The sequence below is a fragment of the Triticum aestivum genome, chromosome 1D, assembly GCF_018294505.1.
Source record: "Triticum aestivum cultivar Chinese Spring chromosome 1D, IWGSC CS RefSeq v2.1, whole genome shotgun sequence".
Lineage (NCBI taxonomy): Eukaryota > Viridiplantae > Streptophyta > Magnoliopsida > Poales > Poaceae > Triticum > Triticum aestivum.
This window is the reverse complement of record NC_057796.1, coordinates 301,202,425-301,223,914: the sequence shown is the minus strand read 5'-3', so window position 1 is coordinate 301,223,914 and position 21,490 is coordinate 301,202,425. Positions and strand designations below refer to the sequence as shown.

At 43.6% G+C, this 21,490-nt stretch overlaps 1 protein-coding gene and 1 pseudogene across 1 annotated transcript; one reads left to right on the top strand and one right to left on the bottom strand.

The window, feature by feature from the left end:
* Positions 1–18,673: 18,673 nt before the first annotated feature.
* LOC123183728 (uncharacterized) lies at positions 18,674–18,786 on the bottom strand (annotated as a pseudogene).
* A 1,881-nt stretch (positions 18,787–20,667) lies between these two features.
* Positions 20,668–21,435, top strand: LOC123181607 (putative lipid-binding protein AIR1). The gene has a single exon (XM_044593915.1). It carries the CDS (start codon positions 20,704–20,706, stop codon positions 21,166–21,168), a length of 465 nt encoding a protein of 154 aa, XP_044449850.1. The 5' UTR covers positions 20,668–20,703; the 3' UTR covers positions 21,169–21,435.
* The last annotated feature ends 55 nt before the right edge of the window (positions 21,436–21,490 follow it).

The following is a 21,490-nucleotide window of genomic DNA, read 5'->3' as shown; positions in this document are numbered from 1 at the left end:
TTCTACTAGTGTGCACAGATGGCATGGTGATCACATGTGTCGAGTTGGAACAATTGTTCAAGCTTAGAAGCAGTGTACAGATGTCTTGGTGTTCGCACACGAACACGTCACCGTGTACCCTCGACGCTGGGGTGATGCACCGCAGCTCACGTCGAAGGAGACCCGGCCAGAAGCGCGGTACGCAAGCAATCCAGCGGGTGCTTTTGAGGACCCGAAACCCCACACGCCCGGGAGGGACCCTGATACATCTCCAACGTATCTATAATTTTTGATTGCTGCATGCTATATTATCTACTGTTTTGGACAATACTGGGCTTTATTATCCACTTTTATATTATTTTGGGACTAACCTATTAACCGGAGGCCCAGCCCAGAATTACTGTTTTTTTGCTTATTTCAGAGTTTCGCAGAAAAAGAATATCAAACGGAGTCCAAACGGAATGAAACCTTCGGGAGCGTGATTTTTGGAACGAACATGATCCAGGAGACTTGGACCCTACGTAAGAGAAGTTTCCAGGAGGCCACGAGGTAGGGGCGCGCCCTCCACCCTCGTGGGCCCCACGTTGCTCCACCGACGTACTTCTTCCTCCTATATATACCTACGTACCCCCAAACGATCAGATACGGAGCCAAAAACCTAATTCCACCGCCGCAACCTTCTGTACCCACGAGATCCCATCTTGGGGCCTGTTCCAGAGCTCCGCCGGAGGGGGCATCCATCACGGAGGGTTTCTACATCAACACCATAGGCTCTCCGATGAAGTGTGAGCAGTTTACCTCAGACCTTCGGGTCCATAGTTAGTAGCTAGATGGCTTCTTCTCTCTTTTTGGATCTCAATACAATGTTCTCCCCCTCTCTCGTGGAGATCTATTCGATGTAATCTTCTTTTTGCGGTGTGTTTGTTGAGACCGATGAATTGTGGGTTTATGATCAAGTTTATCTATGAACAATATTTGAATCTTCTCTGAATTCTTTTATGTATGATTGGTTATCTTTGCAAGTCTCTTCGAATTATCAGTTTGGTTTAGCCTACTAGATTGATATTTCTTGCAATGGGAGAAGTGCTTAGCTTTGGGTTCAATCTTGCGGTGTCCTTTCCCAGTGACAGTAGGGGCAGCAAGGCACGTATTGTATTGTTGCCATCGAGGATAACAAGATGGGGTATTTATCATATTGCATGAATTTATTCCTCCACATCATGTCATCTTGCTTAAGGCGTTACTCTGTTTTCATGAACTTAATACTCTAGATGCATGCTGGATAGCGGTCGATGAGTGGAGTAATAGTAGTAGATGCAGGCAGGAGTCGGTCTATTTGTCTCGGACGTGATGCCTATATACATGATCATACCTAGATATTCTCATAACTATGCTCAATTCTGTCAATTGCTCAATAGTAATTCGTTCACCCACCGTAAAATACTTATGCTCTTGAGAGAAGCCACTAGTGAAATCTATGGCCCCCGGGTCTATTTCCATCATATTAATCTTCCAACACTTAGTTATTTCCGTTGCTTTTATTTTACTTTGCATCTTTATCATAAAAATACCAAAAATATTGTCCTATCATATTTATCAGATCTCACTCTCGTAAGTGACCGTGAAGGGATTGACAACCCCTTATCACGTTGGTTGCGAGGATTTATTTGTATTGTGCAGGTGCGAGGGACTCGCGCGTAGCCTCCTACTGGATTGATACCTTGGTTCTCAAAAACTGAGGGAAATACTTACGCTACTTTGCTGCATCACCCTTTCCTCTTCAAGGGAAAACCAACGCAGTGCTCAAGAGGTAGCAAGAAGGATTTCTGGCGCCGTTGCCGGGGAGGTCTACGCAAAAGTCAACATACCAAGTACCCATCACAATCCCTTATCTCTCGCATTACATTATTTGCCATTTGTCTCTCGTTTTCCTCTCCCCCACTTCACCCTTGCCATTTTATTCGCCCTCTCTTTTCCCGTTCGCCTCTTTTTCGCTTGCTTTTTGTTTGCTCGTGTGTTGGATTGCTTGTTTGTCACGATGTCTCAAGATAATACCAAATTATGTGACTTTACCAATACCAACAATAATGATTTCCTTAGCACTCCGATTGCTCCTCTTACCGATACTGAATCTTGTGAAATCAATGCTGCTTTGTTGAATCTTGTCATGAAAGATCAATTCGCCGGCCTTTCTAGTGAAGATGCCGCTACTCATCTAAATAGCTTCATTGATTTGTGTGATATGCAAAAGAAGAAAGATGTTGATAATGATATTGTTAAATTGAAGCTATTTCCTTTTTCGCTTAGAGATTGTGCTAAAACTTGGTTTTCGTCATTGCCTAAAAATAGTACTGATTCTTGGAACAAGTGCAAAGATGCCTTTATCTCTAAGTATTTTCCTCCCGCTAAGATCATCTCTCTTAGAAACGATATTATGAATTTTAAGCAACTTGATCATGAACATGTTGCACAAGCTTGGGAGAGGATGAAATTAATGATACGTAATTGCCCTACTCATGGTTTGAATTTGTGGATGATTATGCAAAAAAACTATGCCGGATTGAATTTGCTTCTAGAAATCTTTTAGATTCGGCCGCGGGAGGCACTTTTATGGAAATCACTTTAGGAGAAGCTACTAAACTCCCAGATAATATTATGGTTAATTATTCTCAATGGCACACTGAAAGATCTACTAATAAAAAAGTGCATGCGATAGAAGAAATTAATGTTTTGAGTGGAAAGATGGATGAACTTATGAAATTATTTGCTAGTAAGAGTGTTTCTTCTGATCCTAATGATATGCCTTTGTCTACTTTGATTGAGAATAATAATGAATATATGGATGTGAATTTTGTTGATAGGAATAATTTTGGTAACAATGTGTATAGAGGAAACTTTAATCCTAGGCCTTATCCTAGTAATTCCTCTAATAATTATGGTAATTCCTACAACAACTCTTATGGAAATTTTAATAAGATGCCTTCTGAATTTGAGACTAGTGTTAAAGATTTTATGAATTCGCAAAAGAATTTTAATGCTTTGCTTGAAGAGAAATTGCTTAAAGTTGATGAATTGGCTAAGAACGTTGATAGAATTTCTCTTGATGTTGATTCTTTAAAGCTTAGATCTATTCCTCCTAAGCATGATATCAATGAGTCTCTCAAAGCCATGAGAATTTCCATTGATGAGTGCAAAGAAAGAACCGCTAGGATGCGTGATAAGAAAGATTGCTTTATGAAAGCGTGTTTTCAAATTTCTATGAAAATAAAAATGAAGATCTAAAAGTTATTGATGTGTCCCCTATTAAATCTTTGTTTTGCAATATGAATCTTGATAATAATAAGACTTAATATGATCCACCTTTACCTAGAAGGCGTTCCAAGAATTCGGAGTTTTTAGATCTTGATGCTAAATTTGATAAAAGTGGGATTGAAGAAATCAAAACCCTAGATGTTGCTAAACCCACTATTTTGGATTTCAAGGAATTTAATTATGAAAATTGCTCTTTGATTGATTGTATTTCCTTGTTGCAATCCGTGCTAAATTCTCCTCATGCTTATAGCCAAAATAAAGCGTTTACTAAACATATCGTTGATGCCTTGATGCAATCTTATGAAGAAAAGCTTGAGTTGGAAGTTTCTATCCCTAGAAAACTTTATGATGAGTGGGAACCAACTATTAAAATTAAGATTAAGGATCATGAGTTCTATGCTTTATGTGATTTGGGTGCTAGTGTTTCCACTGTTCCCAAAACTTTGTGCGATTTGCTCGATTTCCGCGATTTTGATGATTGCTCTCTAAACTTGCACCTTGCGGATTCCACTATTAAGAAACCTATGTGAAGAATTAATGATGTTCTTATTGTTGCAAATAGGAATTATGTGCCCGTAGATTTTATCGTTCTTGATATAGATTGCAATCCTTCATGTCCTATTATTCTTGGTAGACCTTTCCTTAGAACGATTGGTGCAATTATTGATATGAAGGAAGGGAATATTAGATTCCAATTTCCATTAAAGAAAGGAATGGAACACTTCCCTAGGAAGAAAATAAAATTGCCATATGAATCTATCATGAGAGCCACTTATGGATTGCCTACCAAAGATGGCAATACCTAGATCTATCCTTGCTTTTATGCCTAGCTAGGGGCGTTAAACGATTGCGCTTGTTGGGAGGCAACCCAATTTATTTTTAGTTTTTCTTTTCTTTTGCTTCTGTTTTGGAATAAATATTTGATCTAGCCTCTGGTTAGATGTGTTTTATGTTTTAATTAGTGTTTGTGCCAAGTTAAATCTATAGGATCTTCTTGGATGATAGTTATTTGATCTTGCAGAAATTTGCAGAAACTTTCTGTTCACGAAAACAATTGTTAAAAATCACCAGAACGTGATAAAATACTGATTCCAATTGCTGCTGATCAATAAACAAATTGCCTAGGTCTTCCTGTTTTGGATTATTTTTTGGAGTTCCAGAAGTTTGCGTTAGTTACAGATTAGTACAGACTGTTCTGTTTTTGACATATTCTGTTTTTCGTGTGTTGTTTGCTTATTTTGATGAATCTATGGCTAGTAAAATAGTTTATAAACCATAGAGAAGTTGGAATACAGTAGGTTTAACACCAATATAAATAAAGAATAAGTTCATTACAGTACCTTGAAGTGGTCTTTTGTTTTTTCGCTAACGGAGCTCACGAGATTTTCTGTTAAGTTTTGTGTTGTGAAGTTTTCAAGTTTTGGGTGAAAGATTTTGATGGATTATGGAACAAGGAGTGGCAAGAGCCTAAGCTTGGGGATGCCCATGGCACCCCCAAGATAATCTAAGGATACCAAAAAGCCAAAGCTTGGGGATGCCCCGGAAGGCATCACCTCTTTCGTCTACTTCCATTGGTAACTTTACTTGGAGCTATATTTTTATTCACCACATGATATGTGTTTTACTTGGAGCGTCTTGTATGATTTGAGTCTTTGATTTTTAGTTTACCACAATCATCCTTGTTGTACACACCTTTTGAGAGAGCCATACATGATTTGGAAATTATTAGAATACTCTTTGTGCTTCACTTATATATTTTGAGTTATATAGTTTTGCCAACTTGAAAAGTCTTCAACTTGACCTTTTTATTGTAAGCTCTTGTCACCCTCAACTTATCTCTCTCTATGGCCTTCAAAGCAGCCAAACGTTTATCGACGACTTCATCAATATTGTCCATCATCAAGTTATAAAAGTCCACCGCCGATAAATCATTTTGTTTGGCTATTCTCAAAGCATTCAAATTCACTTCCACTGGTAAAATGGCCTCTTGACCATATACGAGCTCATATGGAGTTACCTTTGTAGCACCATGTCTTGAGATTCTGTGCGCCCACAAAGCTTCGGACAGTTGCTCATGCCATCTCCTTGGATTATCCTCAATCTTCTTCTTGATGAGCTTGATTAATATTTTATTGCTAGACTCAGCTTGTCCATTGGCTTGGGCATAATATGGAGAGGAATTGAGCAACTTTATCTTATATGATTCGGAAAATTATCTAACTTGATGTGACATAAAGGATGAACCTTGTTCTGTAGTTAATGTTTGAGGAATGCCGAATCTATGAATAATGCGCTCAGTTATGAATCGAATTACCTTTGTATGAGTCATATTTTTGAGTGGTATTGCTTCAGACCATTTAGTGAAATAATCAGTCGCCACCAACACGAACCGATGCCCCTTTGAAGAAGAAGGATGAATCTCTCCAATAAAGTCTAATCCCCAACCTTTAAAAGGCCACGGCTTGATAATAGGATGTAACATAGTAGCGGGAGCCAACTGAATATCACCAAACTTTTGACAGGCTTCACATCCTTTATAATACCGGAAGTAATCATTAACCATTGTCGGCCAATAAAACCCAGCACGTCGTAATAACCATTTCATCCTGGGAGCCGACTGATGAGTGCCACAAATACCTTCATGGACCTCTCCCATAGCAACTCTTGCTTGGTCCTCATCCAAGCACTTTAAAAGAACATCATCAACCGTTCGGCGATAGAGACCATCATCTCTCATTGTGTATTTGAAAGCCATACGCCGAACAGTCCTGTTCACCCTCTTACTAGGATCACACAAATAGTCAATTATGGGTTTCCTCCAGTCTTGATTTTCTCCTGCATTAAATACTTCATTAGTGGCCGAAACGGTGGGCTCCGGCTCGACCTCCCCTATGTTGGCAAGACTAGACATCGGCCTTTGAGAAATATGAAACATGCCATGATCAACATGATAGCCGGATGCTTGTTGTGCCAACTCATTTGCTCTCCAATTGTCATGTCTAGATATATGAGCAATGCTAAAATAATCCAAAGTAGAAATTGTATCTAGACATTTATCAAGATAAACATTAAGTGATTCGTCAAAACATTGAAATACTTTGGATATTTGTTGCACTACTAATAGCGAATCACCAAAAGCCTCAATATGTGTAGCACCTATGGCAAGCAACATTTCTAAACTGAATAACAATGCTTCATATTCAGCTTGATTATTTGTGCAAAAATATTCTAAGCGGCATGAGGCTTCAAAAACAGCACCATGAGGAGATATATAAACAATACCAACACCTTGGCCATTGCTACAAACTGAACCATCAAAATATAATCTCCATGGTACTGACGAGACAAGGTTTATATCAATATCATGCTTGTCATCAATCCGATGCTCAACAATAAAATTAGGAACGATTTGGCCTTTCATGGATTTCAGAGATTCATAAGCCAAATCATATTCAATTAAAGCATAAGCCCACTTGCCAATCCTACCACTAAGAATTGGCCTATGCAACATGTACTTGATGACATCGGTTTGACAAGCTATAATGCAAGTACTAGGCACTAGATAATGTCTCAATTTTGTACAAGCATAATATAAGCATAAACATAATTTCTCAATAAATGTATACCTTGTCTCGGCATCCAATAAGCGTCGGCTCAAATAAGTAATAGCATGCTCCTTTCCTTCTGTCTCTTGAGTCAAAACAACACCAATAACACCTTCCTCCGCCGCAATATAAAGCTTATAGGGCTCTCCATGTTTGGGAGCTTTCAACACCGGAGGAGTGCACAAATAACTTTTTATCATATCAAATGCTTCTTGTTGTTTTGCCCCCCAAGTAAAATTGGCATCGTCCTTTAACCGAAGGATGGGAGTGAATGCATCAACCTTCCCTGACAAGTTGGCTATGAATCTCCTTAAATAATTGACTTTGCCAAGGAAATTTTGCATATCTCTCTTGCAAGTTGGAGCCTCCAACTTTTGTATAGCTTGTATCTTTTTGGGATCAATCTCTATGCCATCTTGATGAATAATGAAACCCAAAAACTTTCCAACCGATACACCAAAAGCACACTTTAAAGGATTCATCTTTAGTCCATATTTTTTCATTCTCTCAAAAGCTAAGCGCAAATCGGCTAGATGAGATTCAAAAGCATCCGATTTGACAACAATATCATCAATATAAACCTCAAGTATAACACCAAGCAAATCATGAAAAATTAAATTCATAGCCCTTTGATACGTGGCACCGGCATTTTTTAATCCAAAGGTCATCACTGTCCACTCAAATAAACCAAGGAAACCAGGACACCGAAAAGCCGTCTTGGACAAGTCCTCTTCGGCCATAAAAATCTGGTTATACCCCGCATTACCATCAAGAAAGCTAATGACCTTATGTCCAGAAGCATCATTAATAAGCATATCGGCTATTGGCATAGGATACTCATCTTTAGGTGTAGCTCTATTCAAATCTCTGAAATCAATGCAAACCCTCAACTTGCCGGAGCCTTTCTTCTCTACTGGTACAATGTTAGATATCCACTCGGCATACCTGCAAGGTCTAATAAAATTAGCTTTAAGCAAACGACCGATTTCTTCCTTGATCCGGTCATACGTTTTTTAATTAAACTTTCTGGCCGATTGCTTGTATGGTCTAAAACCAGCCTTTATAGGTAAACGGTGCTCCACTAGCTCTCGGCTTAAACCTGGCATCTGATGATATTCCCATGCAAAGCAACAAACATATTCTTTCAATAGCTCGATCAACTTAGCTTTATGATCGGCTCTTAAATTTTTGTTTACAAATGTCGGCCTAGGAATTGAACCATCTCCTATATCTATCTCTTCTAATGGATCGACCGATGTAAAACCTTGTCCTAATTTATCCATATCATCTAACTCTTCTATGGACTCATACATATCGTTCTCATTGGACCAATATTCTACAAGACGCTTTTGTAACCACTCTGAGTTAGGATCCATTTAAATACATCATACCTTGGAGTCGATTATCGCCAACCGGCTTTAAAGAAACAGGCACAAAACCACTTTTTGTGGTGCTAAGAAAATCAAATTCTGACAAGTCGCGCCCCGTCAAGCAAGTAGCATTGGGATGTTGCCAATCCACCGATGCATCGGCCAAAGCAACACAAGCCGAATTATCCGCATGAATGGCTTCTACTTCATCATCAACCCATTGAATTAAAAACTGGTGCATAGTAGATGGCACACATTGGTTTGCATGAACCCAATCGCGGCCTAATATCACATTGTAGTTACCTTGCACCTCGGCGACAAAGAATGCGGTAGCCAAAGTTTTGCTTCCCACCGTAAGCTCCACATACATTACACCTTTGGCTTCAGTTTTCTCTTTGCCTTCAAATCCATTAAGCACCATGTTTGTCTTTATTAATTGTTCATCACGCAACCCCAATTTTTTGAAGACCGAATATGGCATAAGATTCACCACAACACCACCATCGACAAGCATTCTAGCAACCGACGATCCATTAATATGACCTTTAAGGAACAATGGCTTCAAGTGCGTCACCGGTTCTTTTGGCTTCTCGAATATAGCATTTTTAGGACCAAAATCTAGTTGAGCTACTTCCCCTTCATCATCTATAGCACGAAATTCAGCGGGTAAGTAATACACCATATTAATAGCCATACCTTCATGAACCGGTGTAGACTCATAATCAAGCATTTCATCTCCTTCCGCAAGCATGTCCACTGACTCCGAAATATCTCCAAGGGAAGAGGAAGTAGTAGGCAAAGTGGACGATGTAATAGTAGCCGCATCGTCCTCCGTTGGTGGTGTAGGTGTTGCTATGATCAATGCAGAAGCTGCTATGTTTTCCTTTTGCTTTGGCCTCCACACTTTTTTGGGGGTTACCATGGGACGGCTTTCATTGAATAATTTATCCCTTAGCTTTTCTGCTTCTTGTTCCTCCTTCTCATGACTCCTCATGCACTGCAATCTCCTTTTTTGTGCCTTGGTCAGACCGGAAGGACACCACTTAGGCTGAGTATATTTTGGATCCCTCGACTTGGCCTTGCTTGTGCTAGCTTCATGATCATTAGCCATGGGGCCTTGCTGGACCGCAGCCACATCTTTATTAGAATCAGCCGGATTATCAACAATAATTGGCTCTTTGATTATTAATTCTTTAGTGCCTATCAGAATAGTTTCACCACTAGTACTCTTCTCATTTTGCTTGCTAGGCTCTGAAATTTCAACACTTGGTGATTTGGCACGCCACACTTGCCTACTGACCCTTTTTTTGATTATCTTGCATTGGCCGATTGACACCATTGTTCAAACGGCCTCGTGTGGGATAAGAAAGCCTCTCATGAATGGGCCTCCTTGGTTCTTCCCAACCCGGATGAAAAGCATAAGGGGCCATTGGGGACTGCCCCCATCCTCCATTGAAGTCTCCCATGTAGTATGGCGCATAGGGCGGTGGCGCCATCCATGGTCCCGGTGCCCATGACCCATATGGCCTTGCATGATGCTGAAATTCTTCCCGAGGAGGTGACCTTGAGCGCTTCAAATTTGACCGGTTAGAGCTAGAACCGGCCGCTTGATTGGCATACTTGGACAACAACATATCAAAAGTTGGCTTGATTTTCTTGCGCTGCACTTTAGCTTCATTCATCTTCCACTTGCCAACCTCTGGACTCTTGGGCTTAACAAATTTTACATGAGTGTTCTCTTGCACTTGTGGTTGCCCCCCGAGTGTAGGATTCTTGATGGTGATCTTGATTACCTCCTTGTCATCGGGTTGCTTGTCAAGCACAACTTGTCTCCCCAAGACCTTGTCGCTCTCCTTATTTTTCCTGGGCTCACCAATGACAATATTATTTTTATTAGCTGATTCGGCTATGCTGGGCCGAATTAACATCTTCTTCCCCTCCAAATCCATGGTGTTCATTGGAAAAGGCTGCTTATCAACTTGCATCTCAGAAAAATTCAATCGTCTGTCATTAATGGCCGATTGTATCTGTCGTCGAAAAACATTACAATCATTAGTAGCATGAGAAAAAGAATTATGATACTTGCAATAAGCACGCCGTTTCAGGTCTTCAAACGGCGGTAAAGTATGAGATATTCTAATAATCTTCACTTGCAATAAAGCATCAAATATTCTATCACACTTAGCAATGTTGAAAGTAAATTTCATCTCTTCATCACGATTCTTATGAATTGGCTTTAAATCATTGCAAGTAAATGGTTTGGCCTTAGATGGCCAAACAAATTCAGCAGCATAAATATCACCCTCATCGTCCGAGTGGTCACTATCATACTCAACCATATTCATCTTAGGACGATCAGTTTTATATCTATGCACCTCTTTAAGATCTTTGCTTCGGCTTTCTTGAGCCAAAGCCCTTTGCAAGACTTGGTTGATATTTAAAAACTCATGTCCTTCTAGCCTTTCTCTAATGTGAGTTCTCAAACCATTAAGCATAAGATCAGCCAAATCTCTCTCGGTTATCACCAAACTATAGCACCGGTTTTTTGTATCTCTAAATCTCTTGACGTAATCGGAGACCGATTCATCATGCTTTTGTCTAACCGATGTAAGATGTGACAACTTAAGCTCATTATCGCCACTATAAAAATGATCATGAAACTTTTTTTCCAAGTGAAACCATGTAGTAACAGAACCGGGTGGTAACGCGGAAAACCACGAGAAAGCGGTACCGGTTAAAGATAAAGGAAAATAACGTACTCTCCACTCGTCTTGTGAACTTGCCTCACCTAATTGTGTCAAGTACTGACTAACATGATCCCATGTGGTTTTTGTGCCCTCTCCATTAAACTTAACAAAATCTGTAATTTTATATCCCGGAGGGCATTGAATTGCATCAAAGTATTCTGGATATGGCTTTTGGTAAATACGGTTCCTTGGTAACTCAACTCCAAAATTCTCTCGGAGCATCTTAGACATCTCCTCTCTAAGATTAGCTAGACCATCATCCACAGTGGACGATGAAGCTTGTGGCAGTGGCATAGGAGGAGTAGGGTTAGTAGCTGCAGGTGTGAATTGTGGCATGTATGCCGAATTGTAATTCGGCAGTGATCTAACAGCGTTTGCACCTATGGGTAGGGCTTGGTTCGGCGTCACCACCGAACTTGGCATACTCATGATAGGATTAATGGGTGCAGCAACAATTTGATTTGCTTCGGTAGGGTAATAAGTCATCGGCATGGGAGGCACCGATGAAATAGGTAAAGCCAGATTAGGGTTTTGCACGCTAGCAGCTATACCACCATTACCATTAGATGATTGAGATATATTTTTCTGAGCATTAGTATTTTCTATGAAAGTTTGATAGACCAGATTGTTACCATCAGCAATACGACTCTCAATCTCAGCCCACTGCTCAGGAGAAAAGGTAGTACTCACAGAGGGTTTAACCTGCTCGGTTTGAAGAGGAGGGAACTTGATTTCTTCAATCGGAGTGATGTTGCCTTGGCGAGCCTTCTTTAATTTTGCAAGGAACTCCTGCAAATCCTTCTCTTCGCGCACCTTCTTGTACTCCTCATAGATTTGGCGATGATCGGCTGATATCTCATCAAGACTGGACTTAATGATGTTATCGGCGTCTACCTCAGATGGCTTGGGAAGATCGGACATGGTGGATGATGATTGATTGATTTTTAGTCCCCAGCGGAGTCGCCAAAAAGTGTGTTCGCACACGAACACGTCACCGTGTACCCTCGACGCCGGGGGTGATGCACCGCAGCTCACGTCGAAGGAGACCCGGCCAGAAGCGCGGTACGCAAGCAATCCAGCGGGTGCTTTTGAGGACCCGAAACCCCACATGCCCGGGAGGGACCCCGTCTGGACGCGCGGCGGCTATGGGCTGCCCTAGGTCGACCAGATCGCCCCTAGGGCCTCGAGGTTCGCCGCCCTGCAACAAGAAGAACAGACGAAGAACGAGGAAGAGGAAGAACTAGGGTTAAGGAGAAAAGATAAAAGATAAAAAGTGGTAGATGATTTGATCGATTGTGTGTTGTTCAATCGGCCATCACCTCTCATCTATTTATGAGGCGGCTGGACTTCCCGTACAAGAAAAGGACTAAAATTTCTGTCCAAAACATCAAAAAGCCTAACCTAACTCGGACAGGAATCTTTGGTAATTTTCCGGATCAACTCGGTCCCACCGATTGGTTCGTTTCGGTCCCACCGAGTGAACGTTGCCAACTCTCTGTATCCTTCTGTAATTTCTCGGATCAACTCAATCTCACCGATTGGTTTGCTTCAGTCCTACCGAATGAACATTGCCAACTCTCTGGTAAATTTTCGGACCAACTCGGTCTCACCGATCAAATCAACTCGGTCGGTCCGAAATGACTCTGCAACTTTTGTTTCTGACCTTGTTTTGTCTCCATAGGTTGCATACGACCTCGGATTAGGACGATTTTTATATCAAAATCAACCGTTTCAACGAGACGCACAACTTTAGTGTTGAAACCTTTTCGATTAGAGGCCATCTTAATTGAGTTTCATGTCATTCTTTAATCTGGTGTCAACATGAGCATCTCTGAACTTGTCACAACTATTGTTTCCGAGCTCCGTTTTAAACCATCTTCATATCCATCTCGATCTTCTTAAAGAGAGCCATTCAGAGGTGACCTCCAATCATAAGTTTGAATTAGTCTTGATGCAGCCTATGCTAATTTTATGACTGTGCCATTTTTGAGCGTCAACACTCGGCAAAGGACGTGCTCTGTGACTCTGAATTGGCCAAGGATCCAAGGAAGGAGGAGGAGGAATACGAGTCCGCTGGTTGGAGACTCATTACATGGTACAGGCACATCTCTTGGGACTATTGGCGCAAGGGGAGCATGCTTCATGTTGATGATGACCTTGGAACTGTCTCTTTGCCTGGTTGCGGCGGCGCTGCGGACCTGCCATTGAAGGACCTAAAAACGACCTATCCCATCATGTGTACTGATGATGTTGTTTGCCTCATGTCAAAGGGGGATGGCTGGGACGGAACTAAATGGGTTGTCACCGTTGACATGAGGAACAAGGCAGTGCGAGAGCTGATGCCACTTGATGCACATAGATCCTTGGATTTCCATCCAACCTACATTCGCTGTGCGCTGCACAAATATCTGATGAATGGCGATTCAGGTAACTGTGCAGCTCAGTGTTTTTCCTTGTGTCCTTTTTAGAAATATGTTGCTGTATCCATAGGTGTGTTCAAGCACGTTTTATTTCAGTCCGTACGGTTCTTGTTTCGTGTAGCCCATGTTAGATTGGTCACATCGTCTATTGTTCATGTTAGATCGGTCAGTCTTATCATCTGTACGGATTTGGGCCATTTTCTTCACTTATGGCTTCTGAGAGTAAATGATAGTTGAAGACTTGAATCCTCAGAAACGTTTGCTTTTTGTTGAAGAACCTGGAATTGGTTGAGGTGTGATTAGGTAAAAGGACATCTTACTTTAGGTATTCGCTTTGAATCGGGATGATCAATTCGTTGTTAGATTGTGCTGATTGGGGCCTAAATTCAAACTGGTAATTTGGTTGTGAAATCATCGTGCATTTGAGTATTTCTATAGTGATTAGTGGGTGATCATTGTTGAAATATATTGCCCGCCTCTCTCCGTCAGTTCGGATTTTTGGATGAATTGGCTGGAGCATGAATTCAATATAGTACCCGAGCCAAGAGGTCTTGAGTTCAAGACCCTGCCAACGCAGCATTAAATAAAAACGATTCTGCGGCCTACATCGATCCCACGTCTAAGGATTAAACTGGCCTAGACGTGAGGGGGAGTGTTGAAATATATTGTCCGCCTCTCTCCATCAGTTCGGACTTTTGAATGAATTGGCTGAAGCATGAATTCAATAATCATGAATCTTATTGTTTTGTGCTCCATGTGCATCAGATGAAGTTGAGGATGGTGCAAGAAATGCTCATTGTGCTGGTAGTGCTACTCATGAGGTATATAGTCCCACCCTGATGGCCTGATGCCCTGTTTCTGGTGTTCTTGTTGCCCTCTTTGTGTAGTAAGATGACCTATAAGTTGGTTTTGCAGCTGCGCCCGTCAAACTCAAACCATGACACCAGGAGTCCCCAGCAGAAGCGGCAAAGATTGTTGCAACCAAATCAAATACTGTGTCCGGAGGATCCGCCATAGATTATCCAATCCTCTCACGTACGTCCATGAAGCTTGTGATATGGAAAAACTTTCTGTGCAAGACACTTGACCTTAAAGTCCTCATGCTTATTGTCTTGAAAAAGGAAAATTGCCTGCAGTACATGGTTCTTTAAGGTTGTCGCTTGTGCATGTACTAATCTCTACTTCTAATAAAGCAGTTGGTAGTCTCGCTTTCAAGTTTTTTTTCGTCCCACCTTTTATGGTTTTTTTGGTACCTCCTCCCATCTTCGCTGGGTTTTTTCGTAGATTTTTTCGTCCCCTCCCCCACTTCATCGGTTTATTTTTGCGTCACCCTCTCACACGACGAAAGAAATCTGAACAGATCAGAACTTTCCATACTGACGCAAGTTATTTAGTAATGTAGAATCAATCACGAACAATCTCTAAAGATCAAATCTAAATTAATTAACCTTACCTTAAATCACTCAATCACATTAATAAGAAAACAAATAATTAATTTTCAGAAAAATCACTCAATCACATTAACCTTACCTTAACTCATGGATGGTAATCAATCTCCAAACAAAGGAAACAATACATCGAGGGAGCAGTAAATAAACTCCATTTCTTATGACATGTATATGATCTTCCCTTCCCTCTCCATTGTCGAGCGTTCTTGATTCTCAAGGCCGATGCTTGGGCTGCGTCACTGGGTCACGACAGTGTCGGAGGACGAGGACGGCGAGGCCGGGTGCCGCGGCACCGCATTGGCCGCGGCCAGTGAAGGGGGCGAAGAAGGGCGGCTTCCCTGGCCTTGGCTGTGGCCGTGGCCCTGGGAGTTGGTGCAGTGAAAGCGGCACTTGAAGGACCCGGCGTGGGTGGCCGGCGCTCAGACGCACTTAGAAGCGGGCCCGTGGCCCGCGCTGGACGGCGCCGACGCCGACCCGGGCCACCTCCTCCGCGTATTCTTGGAGCTGTGGCTGGCCGATTTACATGAAATTAATTCTCTCAGTTGTGGTGGCAAATACAATACACATAATCCATATTGTTATGCACTAGCGTGTGTGTGTGAAATAGATGGATTATGGTATCGTACCTAATAAGATGGATATGTGTGTGTGTTAGAGAGAGAGAGGGAGAGGGGGAGAGAGTGTGAGGAAGAGGGAGAGAGTGTGTGTGTGTGAGGATTTGATGGTAAAAAAGGTCGCCAATGCCACTTAAAGTTAATGTGGTCCCGTTGCAACACACGAGCGTTCCTTCTAGTGCGTGTAAAGCTCGTGTCTACCGATTATTGGTTGCGCTAAATTTGTGGCTGATTTTTTTTAGAAAATGAGGCTGACCCCCGGCCTCTGCATCTGGGAGATGCATGCGGTCATTTTATTTATTATTCTCAAGAACCTTACAAAGTAGTACAACAATATGACTGAATCCGCCATTTTGGCAACATCTGCCGCTACTCCTATCCATATGATGAAGGGATGCAAGCTGGGCCAAATACCCAGACCTCTCACCTAAGCCTAACATCAAAAGTCGGAGGCCCCGACCGAGCCACATACCGGGTCCGGGGCACAATCCGGTCCGACGCACTCACATGTGTCGTCGCCGCCATCTCCCACTGGTCCATCTTCAGAGCAGATTGAGGTGCCAACCATGGCAGGTTCCTCCGCCATCGATGCCACCATGACGCCAAACGACGACCACAATCTACGCTAGTCCATCTCCAAGCAGAAGGAGCGCTACCACAAGACGAAGACCGGCGGAGAATAGATGAAACGCCGCACACATTGTCGCCGCCAAACACCTCACACGCACCGCAAAGTGCCCACCATGCTTCCGGAAACCCCGGGTGACGCCTAGAAGAAGGAGCGCGATGAGGGTACGACGCCGTCGCCTGCAAGGGGAACTAGAGCTTTTGTCCAAAGGAAGAGCATAGTGAAAGACGAACGAGGACCTCGACAAGGCCTCCAGGAAGGGGACCGACGCCCAGCAAAGGCGCCACCATTGTCGTGGCCTCCGCCGACGGCCAAGGGATTCCCCCGGTCCCGCCCCCATCCCATCCACCCGGCCAAAGACCTGGCCAGGGGAGCGCACGCAGTCGGAGAAGGCGTTGGACTTCATCGAAGCAGGCACGCTAGGTGACGTCCACCGAGACCTCGCCGCCCGCACGGCCGAAGTCGCAGATCACCAGCATCCACGGCCGTCGCCCACCGAAGAGGCAACGCCGTCCACACCGCCCGAGACCGCCGCCCCGGCATCCACCCACCGCACACATCCCGTCGAAACATGGAGAAAGACCCACACCGCCGCCACCAGGGAGCACCACACCGCGAAAACCCAAGCCGGGCAGGACGAGGCAAGGCCACGCCAGCCAGATCCGGGCGGATCCGGCGAACCCCGGCCCACCAGCCGCTAGATCGGAGTAGCTGGCCCCGATCCCAGGGCCGAGGCGGCGATCTGACGGGCGGAGCCGTCCCAGGCGACCAGGCGCAGGGCGACAACGCCAGCGGCTACAGCCACCACAGAGGGCCGGCCTCGACGGCCACCAGGGGAGCAGGGGAAGCGGGCGGCGGAGCCCGATGCGGGGTGGGGGCTCTCCAGAGGTCGAGGCGGGTGCGCGGGGAAGCAACCGCCGCCGCCTACCGCCGCGCGTGCAAGCCCGACGACGGCTGCCGGTGGCGGCAGAGGGGGGGAGAAGGGGAGGCGGGGAACCGGCGGCGCCTAGGGTTTCGCCCCCGAGTCGCCCGAGAGCGGACGACGCGGGGAGGGGGGGACGCAGCTGTCAATTTAATAAATGTTTTTGCAGAGTTAATAAGATCCAGCTCAGCAGCATACTAGGATAAGCTCATTGAATGATGGAAGTGATTTTGAAAAACAGTTTTGCTAGAACTCATTTAGATGAGATATAGTTTGGTCTCATTCACCTTTTATAGCCATTGGATGTGATGCTATAAGATGCGTGTGTGCTGACGTGGGTTGTATCTGTTTTTGTTTTCAAGGTGAATGAGACCAAATTATATCTCACCTAAATGAGTTCTAGGCACTCCATTTGAAAAATGGTGGCTTCTTTCAAGATGTTCAATGTTTTCTGAAACTCTATTAATATGCTCTCCAGATATTGTAGTAAATACACAAAAAATATGTTCTGCTCTTCCTGCATGTTTTTTGTCTCAACAACATCTAGATATAAACAGAGCAAAAATTACTTCCATCAAGCTCCACTATGAAGGAAGTGTTTTTGCTATCGGATAGTTTAAATTGAAGTTCCAGATATTACCTTTCCAGACTAACCTACAAACTAGTCTCCAATAGTATAAATTAAAATTACAGATACTGTTCTACAGAAACTAGTGATTTTTCCATCATATTATTTCGAAAAAATAGGAGGGCAAACTATTGCAAGAGGAGCTGCAGGAATACTAAGCGTCTAGCCCAGGGCACAAGAGTAAGCTACAGAAGAGCTGCACTAGAATTGATCTACAGGCTCAAGAATAATAGTATGATGCAAGTCACCTACAGCCAAGAGTTATACTACTCCCTCCGTCCCATAATATAAGAACGTTTTTTACACTAGTGTAGTGTCAAAAACGTTCTTATATTATGGGACACTAGTGTCAAAAACGTTCTTATATTATGGGACGGAGGGAGTATAATGCAAGTCAAACTAGCACAAGAATTATATTATGATGCAGGTCACCTAGATGCAAGACACTGCTGGCACGTTTGCTGAAGACATGATTCATATTTGGGCAAGAACAACTTCATGGAGAGAAGAAGGAAAAGAAAAAACTTATGGATTATGGTCCACCAGGGAAATTTTGCACTGCAGCCAACAGCTAGTTGATAAAACCAATAATTCATATAGAAGTCACAGCTAACAGAAGATTTTTGGTGTATCTGACACTAGCATATTGAAGAACAGATACTGAAAGGAGTGAAAGAACGGATCCTGAATTGCTGGTACTGTAGAAGACACTGCATTAGAGAGCTGTTGGCTGCGGCTAGATACAAATCCTGAAACAAGTAATCGTAGAACTGAAAGGCATAGCTAGCGATATTCAGCTAGATGGCTGAATTTAATCCCTGACGAAATAGTAGCATAAATTTCTCACGACGAAAGGTTGGCCAACCATTACAAAGATGAGCCTGCAATTATGCTAAAATCCAAGCAGAGCAGTCAGAACTTTGAACGTTGAACAAAAGGATCTAAGATTTGGATTATTATTTACAAGGGTATATAAGCATAAACAATATCAACTATTTTGAAATTTGAGAAAGCACCCTCAAAATATTAGCATATGCTGCTTAGTGTGGCATGCACACGGTATTCTTTAGTAAAAGGCGAAAGAATAGTTCGCTTTGTGCTCACCACGCAGCTGCGTGCCTCTTCCAGGTTGTACCCCGCCCTCTTATGTAGCCGAGCTCTCTACTCCCTCCTGCCTAGCCAGGCGAGGTGGGACTAAAAACGCCTACCTCCACCCGCTGCTTTCCCTTCTGCTGCAGTGCTGCTGCGGCCGCACATGTTCACCAGAAAGCCCAAAGAAACGTTATATTGGATGATCTTGTCTCCAGAAAGCCCACTCGAGATGCAACAACAGCCCAGCCCATGGTGGTCTTGTCTCCTCCGCGACTCCTTTCTGCAACTCCGCTGGATAGACAGCAAACTGAGATTCCTCAAAAAAAGAAAGAAAAAAACCTTCTTTTTCCTTTTTTTTGGCGTGAGACAGCAAACTGAGCCATGCGAAAACATCTATAAAAAAAAAACTTTGACCAATAGCTCTATCAAAGTGACCACACTGCAGGCAGCGCCTGAATCTATATCTATACCTGCTAATAAAAGGGCTATCGCTTCTGCAGTGACACGTTATATTGAAGGTTCCTAGTTAATTCTTCTTCTTTAAATCTGCCTAGTTATATTGAAGGTGGTACGGAGGAATGAGGCAACCACCTTATACATCCTTTTGACCAAACATTGATGTTATGGAAAATAAGAACAATTGCATCCATGTAAAGTTACTTTGGAAGTGTTGCATATACGACATTTTTATTGTCTCATGTCAGTGCATGCACGACATTTTTACTAGGCATCGACAAACTAATCTACAATGTCGCAGTGAAGTCACACGAAAAACTATTTGCAAAAAAAAAAAGTCACACGAAAAACATGGTGTGTGTAGCAATGATACTCTAGCAAGCAAACAACACATATATTCTGATGCTTATGCCCAGCATAATTAGATTTATTTATAAATTGCTACATGTGCCATATTTATTTATGCAAATTTCATATTTGTTTTTCAATCAACAGCAGATTCATATAGTATACAAAACTTTCTTGCATGCAAGCAATTTGAATGGCAATCTCGAGTCATGGATGGCAAACAACAAAGAAGGAAAAGAGATAGAGAGCGGTATGTATGGATGACCAATGAATAAAAAAATAAAAAACTTAAAAAGCGTCGTGATTTTTATCATCACTACGATGGTTAAAATACTGGTGAGATGCATGTTGTCACTATATATTGACGGTCTAATACAGCGTCTTATTGAAGTGAGGCGAAAAACATCATGTGTGCTCTAAGTTCAAAAATCCGTTGAGTTAGTAGCTACTCTTGAAGAATATGTTTCAAAGTCGAGAAAAATTGGCGAACCAACCTGTGGTTGGATGGTTAGAGGGACAGTGGCATCCCCAGCCCACCAGGATTCAAGTCCTGCTGCTCGCATTATTCCTGGATTTATTTCAGGAATTCCGGCGATGTGTTTTCAGTGGGAGAAGACGTTCCCGTCGACGAGGAGGCACCTACGGTGACTTCATAAATATCAAAATGATATGCCGGCTCAGTCTCTCGGAAGTGCTCATAGGGGTAGGGTGTGCGTGTGTGCGTTCACAGCGGTGAGTGTATGTGCATATGTATGAGCGCTTCGTCTGTACTGTGTTAAAAAAAAGTCGAAAAAAATTGCACTTGGCGGAAGTCCTCCGTGCACCACCCTCTCTCAACCACTGCCCCTTCACCCCGTAGCAACGCACGGGCATGTTTCCTAGTTACTGCGTCACCGACAAGAAAAACCACAATGAATTTACATTCCCTACATGTTGTACCGAAGCTACGGTAACGATTGCACGTTGCTCCAGTAATTGCCGCCGCGATAAAGCCAATCGGACACCTGACTCAAGTAAATTTGCAACTTTCGGACCGATGGCTCCCCTACAAATACCACCACATGCACGGCAGCTACGGCACGCACCCGTACTCATTCTCTCGTCGATCTCTCTAACCTTTGTCACAGCATAGTCATGGCGGCGACGGGCAAAACCAGCAGCACGGTGGTTGCAATGTCCACCCTGGCTCTAGCGGCGAGCCTCGTCCTCCTCCTCGCCGTCTCCACAGAGGCGGCCTGCCCCAGCAAGAGCAAACCAACGCCGAGCGCACCGATGGTGACGGGCGGGAGCGGGAGCGGGAGCGGCGGAGGTAAGTGCCCGGTGGACGCGCTGAAGCTGGGGGTGTGCGCGGACGTGCTGGGCCTAGGCGACGGGCTGACGAACCTGATGGCAGGCTCCTGGTCGACGGCGTCGTCGGGGAAGAAGCCGTGCTGCGAGCTCGTCGACGGCCTCGCCGACCTGGACGCCGCCGTCTGCCTTTGCACCGCCATCAAGGCCAACGTGCTGGGCGTCGTCGACGTCGGCCTGCCCCTCCAGCTCGGCCTCCTCGTCAACCACTGCGGCAGGAAGCTCCCGGCTGGCTTCCAGTGCCCTAACTGATCAACCGAGTCCGTACGCACGCACGCACGAATGGAACGTTGTTAATTTGCTTGCTAGGAGTGATACGTGCTGAGCGCGAATTTTAATTTTCTCTGTCTGTGTACTGGTCCTTTAATGTTAAGTCGTGTTGTAACTGTTGACGTATAATGTGCTGCCTAGTCTCTTTCATCAGATTGGTCTTTTGGTTGCATTAGCTAGAGCATGCACTTCTACATTGTATCAGAGCCAAGATGTCTTTGCACTTCTACAGTAATCGTAATGACATGTTCGGTGCTTGCTGCGTTAGACCTGTGAACGCCGTGCTTTCCGAAACGAATTAGAA

Coding starts and splice junctions, on each gene's coding strand:
- LOC123181607 (XM_044593915.1), top strand. CDS start 20,704: ATGGCGGCGACGGGCAAAACCAGCAGCACGGTGGTTGCAATGTCCACC.